The sequence below is a fragment of the Porites lutea genome, chromosome 5 (genome assembly GCF_958299795.1).
Source record: "Porites lutea chromosome 5, jaPorLute2.1, whole genome shotgun sequence".
Taxonomy (NCBI): domain Eukaryota; kingdom Metazoa; phylum Cnidaria; class Anthozoa; order Scleractinia; family Poritidae; genus Porites; species Porites lutea.
The window spans coordinates 26,202,322-26,221,103 of record NC_133205.1 but is presented as its reverse complement, the minus strand read 5'-3'; the positions used below and the strand labels follow the sequence as shown (position 1 = coordinate 26,221,103).

General features: G+C 38.3%; 2 protein-coding genes across 4 annotated transcripts in view; one reads left to right on the top strand and one right to left on the bottom strand.

Moving 5' to 3' along the window:
* Positions 1–1,782: 1,782 nt before the first annotated feature.
* Positions 1,783–5,799, bottom strand: LOC140937099 (uncharacterized). The gene is made up of 2 exons (XM_073386629.1): positions 5,619–5,799; positions 1,783–2,397 (listed from the first exon to the last, which is right to left on the bottom strand). The coding sequence occupies exons 1-2, from the start codon at positions 5,788–5,790 to the stop codon at positions 2,135–2,137; spliced, it is 435 nt and encodes a 144-aa protein (XP_073242730.1). The 5' UTR covers positions 5,791–5,799; the 3' UTR covers positions 1,783–2,134.
* A 141-nt stretch (positions 5,800–5,940) lies between these two features.
* The window catches only part of LOC140937652 (DNA mismatch repair protein Msh3-like), a 16,152-nt gene continuing 3,310 nt past the window's right edge, over positions 5,941–18,782 (top strand). Inside the window, exons 1-21 of one of the 3 annotated variants that reach the window (XM_073387208.1) lie at positions 5,941–6,176; positions 6,952–7,566; positions 8,028–8,122; positions 8,468–8,607; positions 8,985–9,124; positions 9,550–9,722; positions 10,262–10,543; positions 11,354–11,438; positions 11,622–11,731; positions 12,561–12,693; positions 13,105–13,230; positions 13,447–13,508; positions 13,922–13,988; positions 14,715–14,816; positions 15,084–15,148; positions 15,819–16,043; positions 16,359–16,473; positions 17,011–17,079; positions 17,433–17,521; positions 17,710–17,767; positions 18,079–18,207. In XM_073387208.1, the coding sequence (XP_073243309.1) occupies positions 5,991–6,176; positions 6,952–7,566; positions 8,028–8,122; positions 8,468–8,607; positions 8,985–9,124; positions 9,550–9,722; positions 10,262–10,543; positions 11,354–11,438; positions 11,622–11,731; positions 12,561–12,693; positions 13,105–13,230; positions 13,447–13,508; positions 13,922–13,988; positions 14,715–14,816; positions 15,084–15,148; positions 15,819–16,043; positions 16,359–16,473; positions 17,011–17,079; positions 17,433–17,521; positions 17,710–17,767; positions 18,079–18,207 (3,066 nt within the window). In that variant the 5' untranslated portion in view covers positions 5,941–5,990. The remainder of the gene's footprint in view (positions 6,177–6,951; positions 7,567–8,027; positions 8,123–8,467; positions 8,608–8,984; positions 9,125–9,549; positions 9,723–10,261; positions 10,544–11,353; positions 11,439–11,621; positions 11,732–12,560; positions 12,694–13,104; positions 13,231–13,446; positions 13,509–13,921; positions 13,989–14,714; positions 14,817–15,083; positions 15,149–15,818; positions 16,044–16,358; positions 16,474–17,010; positions 17,080–17,432; positions 17,522–17,709; positions 17,768–18,078; positions 18,208–18,782) is intronic. The other 2 variants (XM_073387210.1, XM_073387209.1) reach the window with 2 other exon arrangements.

Below are 18,782 nucleotides of genomic sequence, written 5' to 3'. Positions count from 1 at the left end.
TTTTGAACCCCGTTAAAAGTAATTATATTATCTAGCCAGTGCCAATATTTGTTCAATTTAACGTTACTAAAAAAGGTTTTTTATCTGCTCTGGCGAGGACATCTAGTATACAAATATTAAAGCTCAGAGATATCATTAAAACAAAATCGACCGGCCGCTGGGATTACGTAACAACCTTTTTGTTACGCAATCTGACATGATGTTCGAGCGATTCGAAGGAAATAATCGATTTTGTTTTAAATTGTAGCGCTGAGTTTTGAAATTTGTTTACTTTGGGGTTCTATTTAATTTATTTATTATTTTAATTATTTTTATATTCCGCTAATTAAAAGAAAGTAACTACTTTGAAAAAAACTTTGCGTGACAGAATAAGAATAGCGTGAGCAAAGAATTAAGCCACCCACGCAGGCGCTTTTCGCGGAGTCGTATTTAGCTAACAATAATCAACATAAAAAAATCGTTGAACAGCATTTTATCCTGCAGGCTAAGCGGGTTGTCACTGTTATTTAATAGCAAAATCTTATATATATACCTTTCAGCTGACCTTTCAAACAAAATAATAATAGTAACAAGGAAAACAAAGATGCGTGCAAGGGTGTTGACAATTGCTCCCTGCAATTGCATCTCGCAGTGCATAATAATTTACCCTCTTCTCGAGAGTCCAAATCAGCGCGAACCCTTAGTTTAAATTTCTCACAAGGAAGATAATTTTACATATGCTTTATGCAAAATTATGACAAAATGTTCTGCAGCGAATTCAGGTTTGACAAGCAGGGAAACGACCGGACAAGCTATTGGTGAAATAAATTTTCCAACCAAATCTAAACTGTTTAAACAAGTGATATGCCGCTCTTTTTTCATGCATCAGCAAACAAAAAAGCTGATTTTAAGGCACATCATCTTCGACCTGTATTTGTCACAATGATTGTACTTAAATGACAATAATGTATCTCCCAGTAACAGAATCAATAGGCTGCATCATTAAATATTTTAAATTAAATATTGATCACTGTCCTGTCACTGTGCTCTTCTTTGTCTGATTACAGCCTTCAGTAAAAGCCTCCAAATCTCTATACCATAAGATTAAATGTCATAAGTAGGTGGAATACATGTATGATCATCCAGGTGAGTGTGGTCCTGAATAGGGTTGTTGTTGACAGTAACTGCAAAATGCAGGTCACAGGTCACAAGTGCAGGTAAGATTACAGGTCAACATGTTACAGTTAATGAACAGTACTAATAGTGTCTCCTAGTCCAAATCACAATCCAAAATAGAGTGTTACCTTAAGGTGAAACTCATGCTTATCCCAGTTCTTATCAATAGAGCAGTGACCCACAATTATTGTGATCAGTGACCTGTGACCTGAGTTTTGTACTGGCCAGTAACTGATGTATAGATGACCTGTGAGGTATTCATCTTCACGAACGCATCAGTTGTTGACCAGATTTTAAGTTCCATTTTTATGTTGTTACTGTCAGATAAGCCATGATATGATACTATTGGCTATTAAAACTCTAAATGTGCTTGGTGTGTTCCATTCCATCTTTTGTCAGTGTTATCACGGTCAGTATAACCAATCATATTCAGAGTCATCACAGCTTATCTGACAGATGACCACTGATGTCATGACTTAATTGACCAATGAGGCCAATAACAAGGGTTAGATACCATCAACTGATGTGATATAATACACTTTTTGCTTCTGAACAGGACTACTGTATAGGTTGTTAACATGTCAGTCGCTTTTGAAAACAGTCCCATTCAGGGCTACGCTCACCCAGATGATAAACATGTCTTTGTACTTCAAACCATTCACCAAACATTATGGTGTAAAAGGCAATACATGTAATAAATTATTGTTAAGATCTAAAAGCAATCAAACCTTAAAAAACCTTCAAAGAGTTTGAGAATGTCTCGGTGCCAACTTCTCATCAGTGGCATGACTGTAGTTAATAATAAATTATAATAACAGTTTTAAGAATTATGCTTTTCCCTAGTAACTCTTTTTTCTTCCTCCTTGATCCCGTGTAGAAAACAGACTCTTCTTCTGTTTCACTATTGATTCTAACGTCACTTCTGAAGTTTACCAATCCCCATGTTGATCTCACTTGCATCTGGTATTCTTGTCAATATCTAATCATCACTCTTGCTGACCTTCCATGCTGCTTCTACTTTACTGATGGCCGCTTCAAGAGTTTCTTTCTTTAATTTTAAATCCTCTTCCAGACAATTTAGCTCCTCTTTTGCAGATTCAAGTGATTTAAATTGTTCCAAAAATGAAGCAACTTTTCCATAAATTTGCTCATTCGATTGTCCTTTTATCTGCTTCTCTTCAGTACTTCCTCTATCTTCTGTTGCAACCTCTCCTCTATCAACAGTTTGCTCAAGTGCATCTTCTAAACAGACAGCAAAAATAGTAACAGTAGAAGAATTTATCAGGCTGCAAAATATCAGGTGAGGGGCTGGGCCAGCAGTGGGGAAGGGAGGAGCAGAGAGCTTGCAATGACATATCAGGAACTTAAATTTTGTTTCAAGTGTCCACTGTGGCTGCCTTGTCAGTGTGGATGGGAAACAAGCTTTCAATGTAAACATTCCCTTAACAACAACCCCACCACTGCCCCCCTTGTTCCGGCCTTCCCCAACAGCAAGCTCACAGAATAGCTGTGATTAAATATATTGATAGCAACCTACCAAATAAACACCCTTTCCCCTTCCCTCTACTTTCTTACAGGGCTCAAAATTAATGGTAACCCGATAAACAATTGTTAGTAGATTTCAACGTTTAGTTACTAAAAATGAGCCTTAGTAACCCGAAACAGTTAGTAAAAATATTTGTCATGAAAAATCTCCTTACGTGTGTTTCGTTTTTTGCAAAGAGATTATGTACTATCTCCAACAATAATTTATTGTTCTAAAAGATATGCTTACATTATAACCCATCAACACGAAAAATGCACACCTCACTGAACTCAAGGCAACCATGTTTTTGTTGGATGGGGAGACCCATCTTACTTGTTTCTGGGTTTATTTTCATTTTCTTATACAAGTGGCTCATTTGTGCAACCTGTTTATTACACAGCTCAGATGCAGACATCCTTGAATAGTTTTTTTCAGGTCACTGCCTGAAATTGTTGAGAAGAGGAAGATCGAGAAAAACTTGACAAACATAATAAACAAAAGGTACAGTTTCAAAGGCTCCTCGAGGTAGCATGAAGAAGAAGGAAAGAACTTTCCACCTAGAATTGAAAAAAGCATTCTCCTGGCTGTAGCTCGATGAGTCTAAGCAAACAAAGTTTTGCTGGGTTTTTAGAAAATTTTCTTCCCCTGTGTAACGTAATTGGAAGGAAAATGTTAATCAGCATTAAATGGCTTTTTTTACAGATCACGTAATTTGAACCAATCCATCCTTGCATTAGTTTGCCCCATGCCCCATTTATTTTTTATTGTTAAAATCTAGTTATTTCAAGAACAGATTCTTGGATAATAATCTTTAGAATCTGGTTGATTTGCATATTGTTTAAGTGTGCTGAAAGGTGGGGGCCAAAGTATGGCCCTAAGGAGGTTAAAGAAATTCCTCTAATAGATTTTTGTGAAATGTTGCAAACCGGAAGGCAAGCACTTAAAAGTATATGTAGAGTAGAGGATTTCCAGAGAAAACAGAAATAAAGGCTGAAATCCGATTAAATACTAACATAATAGTAACATCATTGTCATGTGACATTCGAATAATACAATAACCAAACAAATATATATCTCCCGGGGTATCCAATCGATGGAAATCGATGATCGGAAAACCAATCGATCAATCGATATCAATCGATAAAATTAGTTAATTGGTATCGATTGGTATTGGTCAATCGATGATCAATCGATAACCACACAAAAATCGTTCATTGATTGGCATTGATTGGCACAGGACCTCGAGACAGACGTCACGCACGCTACCTGTCCGATCATCCGCCATTTTTAGGAAGCCCTGGGGACGAAATTGGTAAAACAATTCCAACCCAGACTTCTCAGCGCAAGGAATATACCCGTGGTGCACGCGTACTCGAATTACCCACTTGCCCGTAATTGCCTTTCCGTGTCATAATGTCTACGCAAGACGTCCGGACAGAGGCTTTACTGAATAGAAGGTGCATTGTCAAAGGCTCTCATCTTCGCCGTTTTGAGGTGAACGTTGGTGAAGTGGTCACTGCAACCAAGAAGAGGGGAGAACGCGGAAACGCGTTTTAAGGGAAAGTTCATTTAATATGACAAGGGGGGGGGGGGATGAAGATATTGAAACTCGAAGCTTGAAATTTTAGCTGCCCCCCTCGCTAGCGGTTCAATTTTTTAGGAGCCCCCTCCTTGGTAGTCTAAAAAATTTCAGAGCCCCCCCCCCCTCCTCCTTCATTTCTTAACATTTCTTGTTACAGAGTCATCGTTTTTATAGTTCCTGTTAGCAGATTTTGAAATCTTGTTGAATCAATGTGGTTTTATTATAAAAAGTTTGAGCATTTCTAATTTTTGAAAGTTTCTAAAGCATTTTTGGGATGAACAAGAGTGTAATAATTACTGAGATTTTGTTATATCTGTAAACCACAGGTCATTAACTTGTTGAGTTGAAAACCATCCGATCTGTATGATGATGTCATGTGTTCGTTTTGAAGTATACAAATTTTCGGAGCCCCCCCTCCTAGCGCAATAATTTTTTCAGAGCCCCCCCTTCGGGTGTCTAAAAATTTTCGGAGCCCCCCCTCAATATCTTCATCCCCCCCCCCTTGTCATATTAAATGAACTTTCCCTAAGTTGTGAACCATCATGGAAAACTCGGCCATCTACAGTCCGAGCTCGTGGATCCTCTTTGGCCACTACATGCAGATATTTCAGTGTTAGTGAATTTTTAGTTTGAACTTTTAATTTGTCAAAAATAAAACCGGATTCCCGTGGACGGGCCGTTAACGTTAAAGAGAAAGAAGAGAGATCGTTGTCCTGTTGACATGAAAATGAATGGTGTTTACAATTACTGCGTACAAAGTGTCAATTCCGTTTCCGCCAATCTACAACCAATCGATACCAATTTATCTATCGATTGGTATTGATAATAGATACCAATCGATAACCACACGAATCTTTGCGATCGATTGGTCATCGATTATCAATATCAATCGATTAATTGATATCGATTGGTATCGATTGATATCGATTGTCATCGATTATCGATTCCATCGATTGGATACCCCGGGATATCTTAATACAGTTCAATCTATGTCTAATCCATGTGTTATAATGGATTTTCAACAAAGACCAAGTCCTTTAAGTATAAGAGGTTCAAATTAAAAATGGAAAAGGTATCCCCACAAAAATATTGGGTCCAGAACCTTAAGTCTTCATGCCAACCATGCTGGGTGCAGCCCAATTTTGGCAAGAAAAACATTAACTAAGTCACGATTTCTTTTGTTTCTGCCTTGCATATATGGTTCCTATCATGATCATTTGGGGATTTTTACGTCCTCCTATACTTTGGTTTTGATTTCATGGTGTTTTCCTATATCGCAAAATTTACAATGCAATTAATTGCCTCGTTATACACAGCACTGTACAGAAAAGTTTGCAAAAGAATCTGCTAACTTACCCTCTTTTAGTTCTTTTTTCGTTCGAGTTCCGTGTTCTAGAATCACTGATTTAAAGATCACATCTTCGTCACTTGCTGCAGACAGATCTTCGAGAATTTGCTCTACTGTAGGTGGAGATGGAGCTTGGTGTGCTTTTGAGCTAGACATTTTGAAGGACTCTAGAAAAACCATCACGGAACATCACAATTTTATAAAGTCAACATGTCACCCTTCACGTGGCCGCCATTTTGAATGTTAATATGATATCCGCTGACTGGTAGGACGGTGGGCGGTGGACTTACCATTCTCCCCATTCCTTCTCTTCCCAGTGTCTGCTGAAGAAATGCGGGGAAGCGGGAAATATTTTTAGGTATTCAAGGGGTTTTGCAGTAATGAAAAAGCTTAATCTTGGAAAGTTACGATGTTCTACTGCTTCCTCGAGTAAAGGTTACCCCTCAAGTAGTAGATCATCAACAAAGACCCAATCTCAGGCCACGATTTCTAGCTTCTTCATCAACAAGTCATGCTCAAAAGACGAGAACAAGGTCACCGCCAAATCTGCCAAATCAACAGTCAAGGTAGGGTTCTACTACAACACAGTCCTGAAGAGATTGTACTTAACTAACAGTTAGAAACATTTACGCGATGCTTTCATTTCGCTACGAGATCCAGCCTGATCAGGCATTGCTTCTTACTGAGGATTTGCCCCCACTCCCCCCACCGGGTTTCACAAATACCGAGTCACCGTGGGAGTGTATATTTTGTTTTATCCTTTTATCACTGTAAAGAAGCGATGGCTATGTTGTCTTTCTTCCATGCTTTTCACCCAGACATACGAATGAGTCCTAGAGCTGTAGACCCTCTGTAACAGTTGAAACATTGAATTAGGTGAGCACCCTATTCAGGGGGGAGACTGGCGGGGCGGGGATAAGGGCTGTATTTCTTCTTGGCTGCAAAGTGCTCAAACTGTATGGACAGTCTTTCATTATTTTTCACGTGACAAAACACATACATACTAGGGTTAGAGGAAACTTATACCACTGGTTGTTGTGTGCATGCATTCTGTGCAGGGAGGCTATGAGTTGGTGTCTGAGTGTGTCAGCTGTTTTAAGGTTTCTATCAAATCTAGCATTTATTAAGCCTAGTATTGTTTATTAATTAATAAATTGAAAGTCAATACAGTGTAGCACATATTGGGAGTTGTTGCACAATCTCCCCAGCTGGAGTTGGTTTTATGGTGTCTGTATCATGGTATTCAGTATGCCCCTCCTAAAACATGTACATACATTTTTAATGGAGCTGGTGACAGACACCCATAACTTATGACTCATCAGTTTCTTTTGTTTTGATCAGAGAACTGCTGCAAGAATTTTACTACATGATGGTGATGATGGTGATAGTCAGAATAATTGTAAGAAGCAGAGGTTTGATACTGAACTACTCTCCACTCAGGATGACAAGAGTCATGATCCTTTAACATCAACAGATAAAGAAGTCATAAGGCCTTCAACAATGACCAAATTAAGTTGTTTCAGAAAAGACTCAAATGTAAAGGATTCATCCACAAAGAATGAACATAGTAGAGCACAAAATTCTAAAGAGTGTGTTGATGACAATATGGAACTTGATGATGACATGGACAGAACGAATTTAAGCAGTGGTTGCAGTTTTAGTGGTGACAACATGGATGATGTAAAAGACATGGATGTGAAGAAAACTGAAAATCTTCAGAAAGTCAGGCCTAATTTGGAGCAGTTTGCTTGTGCATCACGTCCAGCTTCATGTAAAACAAAACTTACATTAACAGAGAAGAGTGAACCGAATGGCTCAAAAAGTTTTAACCTTAAACCAAAATTAGCTTACACTCCACTAGAACTTCAGTTTGTAGAAGTAAAGTCTAACTACCCTGATGTTATTTTGTTTGTTGAATGTGGCTACAGATACAGATTCTTTGGGGAAGATGCAGAGGTAATAATGCAATGTTTCCAACACACATGGACATGTAGTATGGGCGGAGTTAGGGCAGGTTGGCTGAGTGGACTGCAGCCACCCCTTTTGGTGTGAAATTTTGTATTATTTCTAAGGATTTTCAGTAAAATAAATAGTATCTATATAACTGCCAAGTGTCCCATCCTCCCTTTCTGAATTTTCTGGATCTGCCCCAGTGTAGCTACTGAATATTTGCCTAAGGAGATTCAATATTGCAAGCAATGTACATAATTCTTATTCTTCTATGCCGATGGAATCAATCAATCAGATCACACATTTGTTGTTCTTTCAGATAAAGAGAATTTTGTTTAATCTGGGTCAAGATCATTGAAGTATATCAAAGTGTTTTCTTCAAACCAAATTGAGTAACCTATTGAAGCAAAGCAAAGTCAAATTAAATCTTGTCTTGCTATTTATTGTATTTTGTTTATACAATGTAGATAGCTGCCAAAGAGCTGAACATCTTTTGTCACGTGGATCATAATTTTCAAACTGCAAGCATTCCAACTCATAGGCTTCATGTCCATGTTAAAAGGTACATTAATTATTTTAAGCTTACTTAAAACTTTAAAATAATTATTTATAATAATTATGAAGAAATATCAGAAGAACCCTTATTCGAAAGTTAATGTATGATATAAATATGTAACAATACAAATTATGCTTATTATTAAGTTAGACACCCACCTTAATCCAATAGGCTTTAGAGAGCACTGAGATTTGTTTTTGTTTTGAGTTGCTTTCACTCATTAATTTTCGGTGGTTTTAATCTGATTGATTGTATTTCTGAAGTGGCGGCTTCTCATATAGAAACTGAACATTGGCGCACAGTGCATCCAGACAGTGAGTGCATAGTGGACCTTTTATTTTACCCCTGTAGATTGGTGAGTAAAGGTTATAAAGTTGGAGTAGTGAAGCAAACAGAAACAGCAGCACTGAAGGCAGCTGGAGAAAATAAAAGCAAAGTTTTTACAAGAAAATTACATGCACTCTACACAAAGACTACACTAGTTGGTGAAGGTATCCTTTTTGCGAACTTGAACAGGACCTCTCACACTGACCACATCATAACTCGAAAAGGGACAAAAGACTATTCAGTTTCTGGATACTGTTCCAAAGGTGGAGTTGAATCAGTGGTTCTCTGAGGCTTGGTTCAAAACATCACATTTCACATGTCCCTAATTTAATGCGTTAAATAAGGAAAAACCCTTTTTTTCTTTTCACTTGCATGAGATTCGGCACATGTCAAATGCGATATTTGAACGAGACTTATAAAGTAACTCTAAATCTTTGAATACCAGCTACTATGCATTAAGATGGAAAAATGTCTTTGAACTTATTGATCAATCTGATAATATACATGTAATAGTTTAAATGCTGACCTTAATGATCTAAAGATTTGAAAATGCTGGATGATTTAGAGGAAACTCAGGATTCTGTTGAGATGGGAAGTGGCTATCTCATGTGCCTTGTTGAAACTAATCTTAATGATAAGAAAACAAGTAGTGACATGGTCAAAAGAACTTTTGGCTTAGTGGTAAGTATATCTTTGTAATCAAAGTTCCTGTTGATACTGTTCAACATGAAAAGCTTTGCAAATGTTTGTATTGAATATTAGAAAAGACGTGCTTAATTCAGATGAATGAAATATATCCAGACAGCTGCAAGAAGTAGGTTGTGCCAAGTTTATCAAACCACAGAATAAAACACTCCTTTGAGCTTCTCTTATGATCAGAAAAAATTCAAAGCAAAAGTTTACATGTTCAGAGTGCCAGTGATTATTTATGGGATTGGTCTGTTTACAATGCATAAAATGAGTTTGAGAAATGATGTTCAAAAAACCGATTCCAAGATAATTTAGTTTCAGTTCAACTGCTATTTAAAGAAAGGCAAATAAATTTTCTACAAAGCTACCTATTGTATGTAACCAATTTGCTCACTAGTGATTCTTATTTTCTCCAGGCTGTTCAGCCATCAACAGGTGATGTTATATATGATGAATTTGAAGATGGACCAGGTTTTACTGAACTGGAAACACATTTTGAGCACATCAGTCCAGAAGAACTACTGCTTCCAGAATCTGTTTCTGAATCAACAAACACATTTATTAAAGAATATGTTACAAGGCTGCAAAGGTCAGTTTACTAATATGTATGGTTTTATTTTTAGCTTTTTGTGTAAAATTAAATTACTGGTAACTCCATTCCAAATTTTAGTGTCAATGTACATACAGCATAAAGTACTAGAATATTATTCAGGGCACTGTTCTTGTAGTGAGAAGAAAATAATTAAGACACCACCTCACCTCCCCCCTCCCCAAAGATGCATGACTTGTATGATTTTAGTGCAAGTAGGAATCATGGGAAATAAAAAGCATCAGCTTAATGTATGTTTCTGTGGGTGTGTCTGCCCTGTTTGTCCTGCTTGCTGTTCGTTATGGGGAAATATCGCTAGCTTGTTCTCAGCCTGGTAACATTTTCATGCCTTCTACTAGAGATAGGGATCCCTTTTTCATGGTCATTCATGCTGCTCAAAGGTCTAGCTGACTGTAAAGCAAGGGCAGTGCCTTCCTCATGTCACAGAACCATAATTTTGATCCTTGTCTGACCATTGCTGCTCTTTATAAATTTAAATATTTCTAATTCATTTTTTTGCTATAATTATGTTGTTACAGACCAGAAGATAGCATCAGACTAGAAAAAATGGCTGATCAACTGTATGAAGAATCTGCTGTTCTGACGCAGATCACTAAATTCTATGACCAGCCATTGCCTGAGAGAAATCCCCAGTTATGTAAAGTGAACATTGAAAGGGAATCACCCTTAAATGCTGACCAGGAAACTTCTACAGCCTTGGAAGTACTCTTGAATTTGCCAAAATCAGTGCGGATGTGTTTTGCTGCACTTATCCAATACCTCCAAGACTTCAAACTGGAAAAGATTCTCAGATTGACAAGGTGCTCATGCAACTAATGCAATACTTTTTGTTGATTTTGTAGAATGTGTCATATAGCTTGCCTTGTACTCTTCACTGCTTGTAAAGCAAGCTACTTGTAAAATTAAATGTTGCATGCAGCTTGCCTTGTTTATTACCTACTCCACATTGTGCACAAAATTGTTGCACAAAAATGGTCATACATGTATCACCAGCCTATTAACAGTATTTACGGATGATGGATTGGGGTAAGGAATTGTAGATGCAGGGTTCTCATGTGATTATGTTTTGAAGTAGACAGCTAGGATGTAAAAGTAGGTGGCTTGGCAGGCAATTGCTAAAGAAAATTTTAGGCTTTCATCCTCTCCCATAACCGTTTTTCCCCAAAGAGTAGGCAGCTCAAATTTTGAAGTAGGCAGGTTTTTAGCTGTTTTCTAGCACTTAAAGAGAACTCCGGGGACAAGAAAGGGTGGGGCTGGTCATGTATGGGTTTTAAACACTCACAAAAAATGTCAATCCTGGCTTCAACACCACTTCGATTTTGAAGTCAGGTTCTTTTATAACGTGATTATTTTTTGAATGCACAAAGGAGAAGTTAGCATGAAGTCAATGACCTTTGGTCATGATGTACTCATGAACCTCTCTGAGGGTACAACGTATGACAATGTAGCCTAAAGTTTAGCTGTCTTCTCAAGTTACCCATTCTCGAGAGAGGGGGGCTATGATCCTGGATTATGTCAAGTTTATTCTGACATTTTTATTGAATATATTTCTTCTATCCTACATGTATATGCAAAGTAACATGTATGTTTCCATATTCCAAATTTTATAGTAACTTTTCCAAATTCTCCATTCAAAACAAGTTTGTCAAACTCAGTGGCCAAACTCTAAGGAACCTGGAAATATTTAAGAATCAGGTATGTACATGCAAGTTAACTGATGTAAGTAAAACCTAACATTTTGCTGACATCTGAAGTCCTAACATTCCTAAACAGACCTTTCTTCGACAAAAAGCAATCCTTGCGTAGAAGCTATTGAAATTGTTGTTGTTGCTATTTAAGGGCTTGTCTTGAATTTGTTTTGGTTCTTTCTGATCTTAGACAAATGGAAGCGAAAAGTCTTCATTATTCTGGGTTATTAACCACACTACAACTGCGTTTGGCCGAAGGCTGTTGAAGAAATGGATTTCAAGACCGCTTCGTACAGTCAGGTATCTTGTCACGGCATTTCTTGAGAATTTTTATTCCAGACATGGTTCAATTGATACAATTAAAATTTGAAGTAAACACTTGCACGTTCAGCTGCCGTCAAGCGCGAGTAAATATACCCAGGAAAGTGTCTACTGGATTTGCTTTTCCTCTTAATTGGTCACGAATCTGGCAAGAAATTTCTGAGCTTATTATAGCTGGAGTGCATAATATACATACGTGAAAAGAAGGTTATCAAAAAAGTCTTAAAGTTACTGTCTTCACTCAACTTGAAAAGCGCTCTAACAAGATATTACAACAAATGCTACTTTATTGGTGCCTTTTATTGAATGGATCTGAAAAGTAGTTTTGCGGTCGTTTTCCTTTTGCGCTAGACTGTAAAACAGTCCGTATTTTTGCATATTCAAGTACGCGCGAGCAGTCAAACAAAAGGTCTGGAATGAGGCTGAAAACAGAGAGCGAGACTGGGCATGTCAGGCTCGCGCTCCTCGCGCGCGTAAGACTCTTAGGTCACGCTTTATAGATTTCTTTACTGATTTTGAGAAAAAAACCGACTGTTTTGCAGTCTACTTTTGCGCATGCTCGGGAACTTTTGCCGCGCTTGGTCTTGGCCCCGCCCGCTCCCATATGAATCTTGATTTGTTCATTCGCGTCTGTTCTGTACCCCTCTTTCGTGTGTACAAAAACAAGTGGCAAAAACCACTCAAAATAAAAACTATTGTTTGGTTACTTCATAAACCATCACTAGGTGTGTTTTAGGTTTGGAGTTTTTCTCGATGCTACGGCTTTTCAATGTTAAGTAATTAAAACGCTTTTGGCTTTTATTATTAGTGCGATTGAAGAGAGGTTGAGTGCGGTCACAGAATTGTGCAGCCCAAATTCATCATGTCTGTCGCATGTGAAGGGCTTGTTATCTCAGCTTCCTGATTTAGAGCGAGGTCTCTGCACCATCTTCCACAAAAAGGTTAGATTGATAAAACATGTGCCCAGTCCACTATAGCTGCCCTCTACGTTTTTGTTAGTCTTTGAAAGACATTTGCTATGACCATTTTGATGATAGTCACTAAACATACTTTGGTTCATGACGTTTTTTGCTGTTGTCTTAGAGATCTTTGTCTTTAAAGGTGAATTTAGGTATGGTACATTAACTGTTAACATTACGTATTAACCGAGAAGGTTACTACCCTGGACTGTTGCAGCTTAAAACATTTATTATATCACAAGCTATTTATAAACTCCGTAGCAACATAGATAAAAAATCAGGCACGTCCAGCAATATTAGCCCTTGGCTTAGTTTTTATAACTTTGAAATCTTCAGCGTTTAGTCTCGTGCTGAATGAAGTCAATGATTTCGGTTTGTTTTTCTTAATTTCAGTGCACACCAGCAGAGTTTGTAACGATAACAAAATCACTTGTTAATGTGGCCAAACATCTTCAATCAAATCAGCAAGTTGCTACCACTAAACTAGAATCGCCGTTATTAAGAAGCATCTTCGCGGAGGTACATGGACTATTAATTTTGTATGTTAAATAAAACACTGCTACTTTGAGATGATTCTCGTTTAACAAGTCATGCTCTAAAAATGTTTTTAAGTCATGAAATTTTCTGAAGTGATCCTATATGCAGTTTAATCGGTTTGCTGAAGACGCTAGTTTTTTCGCGTTTTAGTATACTTATTGATTAAGGCAAGTGTCACGATTTTTTTTCTCGTTGCAGATTCCAAATTACTTGAATGATGTTGGCGATTTCTTGAAGCTAGTAAATGAAAAGGCGGCTAAGTAATGAACATTTGTTGTTGTTGTTGTTTCGTTTACTTACAGTGTATTGGATCCGTTCCAGTTGCGTATGGAAAGAAATGTTGCGATTCTTGTAGTTTCCCACCCCTACGTTTTTAAACTGACTCGAGTAAACATCACCCTTAGCCTCTTTTTCAAAGCAGCGAGTCCTGGCGATCATCCTTTCGAATGAAAATAAGTCCTCATTCAAATACAATGTGAATGGCTATGCACCAAGCCTGGTTTTGAAAAAGAGGCTTGAGACGACTAGGAGATTAGCTGTTAAAACACGCCGTTCCATCGTTAAAGTTGCTATCGTGAATTGATTTTGTGGGTTCAGACTGGGAGATACGAAACACTCGATATAGTGATTGATTGTTCTTATTTATTAAACCATCGACTTTCGTTTGTGATAGGGAAGGTGACAAAACTAGATTGTTTGATGATCTGACACAGTTCCCTGAAATCATGAAATGCAATCTGGTAAGGCCTTGACAGAATAATATGTAGAATGCGTCATATTTTGTTTTCTTCTTTATTTGGCCACACTACAGCAATCCAAGAATTCTGCTGTTTCCTTTAACTTAAAGCGGCAAGTAAAGGACAACGAGAAGGTAAACTGAGCAAGGAGAGATGCTCTTCGTCCGCTGGTTTCCTTTTCACCATACTGCGATGCGCTTCACTCGTTTCCAGTCTCGAAAAAATGATGTGTTTCGGGTCATCTGGCGCAATCTCCTTTTCACTGGCTGAAAGCCCACCACTTGACCTGCAAATAACTGCCCGCAGATGATGGTCTACTCATGGGCATGCGTCCACTAACTGAGTTTGGCTGCAAATAATATTCTGCTTATGCGTACATGAAACCACGCTTTTCTCCTTTTTCGATCGCTCTTGCGTGAAAATGGTAGATCGCTTCGCTTGAAGAAGATAGTTGTCATTAAAAACAAACTCGGTGATCGAATGATGAAACAATTAATGAACTCGGTTATCGCAAAATATTTTGATTTGTCAGTCTTTCCGCTCGCCACTAACAAATCACGATATTTTCCTCAAGCTCGTTCAATAATATTGTTAATTATTCTCGTTCATTACATTGCGACCTTGTAAAGTTCAACGTTTGAGCCTGGCCAAAGTCCAGCCCTTTCCGCCTGTTTTGTTTGAGACTAACTGTGACGTAAATATTTGCATGCATCTTTGTTTGGCGCATAGGAAATTGACAGGATTATCGCAGAGTTGAAAAGCCATCGATCTGAATTCAGACAAGTTTTACGCCATCCATCATTGGACTACTGTTGTGTTTCAGGAAATGAGGTATCAAAGAAGTTTTTAGGATAAGAAGGACTTATCCTTAGTTAGCAGAAAAAGAAGTCAGTTTAGATAGCAGCATTCTACTGTATTGAAACAGTTCACGAATCAGATTGTAAATCTGAGTATTTCCCTTAAACCATTTGTATTTGAGAAAAACCAGGCAATATTTAATATGGTTTTGGTGTATAATGTAAATTTATCTCACAAAGAGCTGCAGTATAGATGTTTTTCTTCCGTTTTGTTCATTTTGAATGTCACTGTCTTTTTCAGTTTTTAATTGAAGTTAGAAATGCAAATTTGAGGATGGTGCCTTCTGACTGGATTAAAATCAGCGCGTAAGTATAGTTAGTTATGTTTTGCGTCTTATTGCGTGCGAAAACCTGTTTGTTCTTTTACAATTCGAATGATGAACAAATACAAATAACTTTTTAATCAACTTTGGAAGGTTCCTTAAATTATGGCAGGCTTGAATTACAGGGTAGGAATTCGTATAAAAATGAGGTCATCTTAGGAAAGAAAGTTGACGTGTTTTTATAAAGGAAATCACCGTAAACTGCAGTCTCATGCTCAGTCTCGAGCAAAGATAATAGAGCTTTCAGCTACCACTGCGGCCTTGACAACTATAATTATGTATGCACGCTGACTGGTACTGAAAGCAAAAGTTGGCCGATTTGGGACATTGTGTCTCAGGGCCCCTTAACACGTGACATGATTAGATTTCTCCAATTGCAAAGTAATTGGAATTTAGCACTATCGCAATTCAGGCATGGGCAGTACACCGCAGCCTTATTCAGCCCCACCCCCTCGTACATAGCCCTTTTGTACTAGTCACCCTCCCCCTGCTTAAGATTGGTCCAATTCCTCAACAGACAGTTAGTGTAATCTTTTTTTTTTTTCGTAGAATAAGTCTTTTCACGCATTACTCATTAACTTCTTACTTTGTGAATAGTTTGTTTGGTCTTTGATTGCACGGCAATGGATCATTAATGTTTTTTTATCTACCAGCACTAAACAAGTATCGCGATTCAGAACGCCTTTTGTTGAAGAAAAGTTCAAGATCCTGTGTCAGTGGAGGGAACAACTGTCTATCGCAGCTCAGGAGGCGTGGTTGGAATTTTTAGCGCTATTCTCAGAGGGATGTTCCAGATATCGCCGGGCTGTTCATTGTATCGCCACTCTCGACTGTCTGTTTTCTCTGGCTGCTGTTGCTAAGCAACCAGGTTTTGTGAGGTGAGGTGATCTAAAGACCAACCAACCAATCGAATTGGTTTCCGTACACTTTTTATTTATCAGTACAGCAACCGTACAGTATCGTTTACCAATGGAGATCGCGCGCGTCTTTTTTGCGCTTGGTTTGTTTTATTTCGCGACGTCCCTAGACCTACTATTTGAGAACCTGGCACAGGCTACAAGAAAAGCGACGAGATAAAGGAACTGTGAGGTTTCACTATAAAAAACTAAGTTTATCCCTTGTTTGGTTCATGCTTCTGAAATTTATTTCATTTTCTATGGCCTTCAGGTTAACTCTTTGTTTCTTCGTTTCAGGCCGTTTGTGCGGGACTGTGAATCTCATATTTATATCAAACAAGGACGACACCCCGTCATAGATAATCTTTTGCCCGAAAACGAGCAGTTTGTACCAAATGATACAGACATGAACGTAAGTCAATAATATTTAACATGACTCTAACGTGGTTTGTTGTCTGTGAAGCAGAGTCTTGTTATATTGAAACTCCTCGATATACGCGGAGCCAACAATTCCGGTACGAACCAGGGCCAGGGTTTGAATCTTTTCATCTTCATACCATTCATTTACTTAGGCAGGTTGGAGATGTACTGATTGAACGCCGGGTAATCTCACGTGTATGAGTTCCGTTTTAGTTATTAGACATGACTGTTAAGCGATAATTATATTACAACGGACCTAAAATAAGATACCCCGCCTTTCTGCATACGCGTGCACGGGTAGGGGACATGTCTCTCCTGATAGTGTGTTAACATATAGTCAAGGGGACCATGTTTTCCTAATCATTGTGTTAAATATTATCACTCTGCTTGGTAGCCTTCAACTTGCACAAACCGTTTTTCCCCGGTAGGAGGAGGTTTAGCCGCCGAGGGGAGTAATTTACTACACTACCTGTACACGGGAAAAGGTTTATCTCCAAAGAATAATTACAGTAGTTTCACTTATTTTCAGGTAAATGATAATCGTTGTATGATAATTACTGGACCAAACATGGGTGGAAAGAGCTCTTATATCAAACAAGTAAGCATGAATTCAGTTCTCTTCAGCTCTTTTCCTTTTCAACGTTTACTGTCACTTATGGCGAACTGCAAGGTAGTCTAATGGCTGGATAGTACTTAAAATAATCTTGTCCTTCTGAAGCGAGCGCCTCCAAACAATTTCACGAACGTCGCGCATGTAAAAGTAATGAAAGAACGAACGAAAAACAGAGCGAGGGAGCGAGCTCGAGTTGGCGAGCAGCTTCACCACACATATACCTGACAACATGTGATAAGGTAGTAAGTGCTGTCAAGAGCCATAATAGGAGCTCTTGGTGCTGTTGTAGAAAACGCTCTTTATTAGAATTGAAACCTGACTGACCCTACCCGACACAGGTTGCCTTGATTGTAATTCTGGCCCAGACTGGCTCTTATGTTCCAGCCGAGGAGGCAAAAGTTGGAGTTTTGGACGCAGTTTTTACCAGGTATTATCATTACAAATAATAGAGAACAAATGAAAGGCTAAAATTTTACCTCACATTCATATTTTATTCGTATATGGATTTGTTAGTCCTTTCTGGTGCGGTTTTAATGACAATTGATAGGTAGAACTCTACTGTTAGGAGTTATTCTTGAATAGTGTTTGAAATAGTTGTCACTGCATGCTTTACAGGATGGGAGCTTCAGACAACATTTACAAAGGGCAGAGCACGTTTATGGTCGAACTTCAGGTACGTTGTACTTACATACATTTCACCTTACTATAACTAAAATCACCAAGAAAAACAAAGAACTGTTGGGTCTTGCCAAACCTGACAAAAGGTCGCAGGAGTCCTCCTACTGTAGTTTTGAGGTGAAGGTGAATTGTTCTTGAGTTTTATTTATGATTATCGCGTCGTTACTTTGCGGTCGTATTCATGAAGATTAAGAATGGAGAAAAGTAAGATGTTTTCGAGTCATGTATTGGCAAACTAACAATAAAGTAGGAGACTTGTTGCTGAGATTGCTAGCTGATTGTAAACTTAATTCTCTTCCGTTTTAGGAAACATCGGACATTATTGCCCAGGCCACTCCAAAGTCACTGGTTATCTTGGATGAGCTGGGCCGGGGTACTAGTACCCATGATGGTACGGCCATTGCTTATGCTACGCTGCATCACTTTATTAGTAAGGTATGTGTTCTAGACGTTAATTCCGTGATTTCATATTCTAGACTGAAACAGCAGTTGCGAACGGTGTAACAGGGGTAACAGTGGTAACAAGGGGTAACAACGGGTAACAAGGGGTAGCAAAGGGTAACAAGTAGTAACAAGGGGTAACAGAGGTAAGAAGGGGTAACAAAGGGTAACAAGGTTAACAGGGGTAACAAAAGGTAACAAGGGGTAAGAGGGTAATAAGGGAAACAGGGGGATCAAGGGGTAAGAGGGGTATCAAGAGGTAACAAAGGGTAACAAGGGGTAACAAGGGGGACAGGGGTAACAAGGGGTAACAAAGGGTAACAAGGGGTAAGAGGGGTAAGGTAAGGTAAGGTAACTTTATTTAAACACGGTATTTCCTTCAGTATACAAGTATAGAAAAACTAACTTCCTAACTAAGCTAAAATCTAAGATAAAAACTAAAATAATAAAGATGAAAAGAAAACACCTGCTTTTCAAGGAGAGCCTGTGTAAAAACAGAATATTGCTAATTGAGTTATTTGTCAATCGAAATTTATGTCTCTTAATTTTTTCCTTAAACATACTAGGGG

Coding starts and splice junctions, on each gene's coding strand:
- LOC140937099 (XM_073386629.1), bottom strand. CDS start 5,790: ATGGTTTTTCTAGAGTCCTTCAAAATGTCTAGCTCAAAAGCACACCAA. Junction 2,398..5,618: donor GAAAAAAGAACTAAAAGAGG/GTAAGTTAGCAG, acceptor CTGTCTGTTTAG/AAGATGCACTTGAGCAAACT.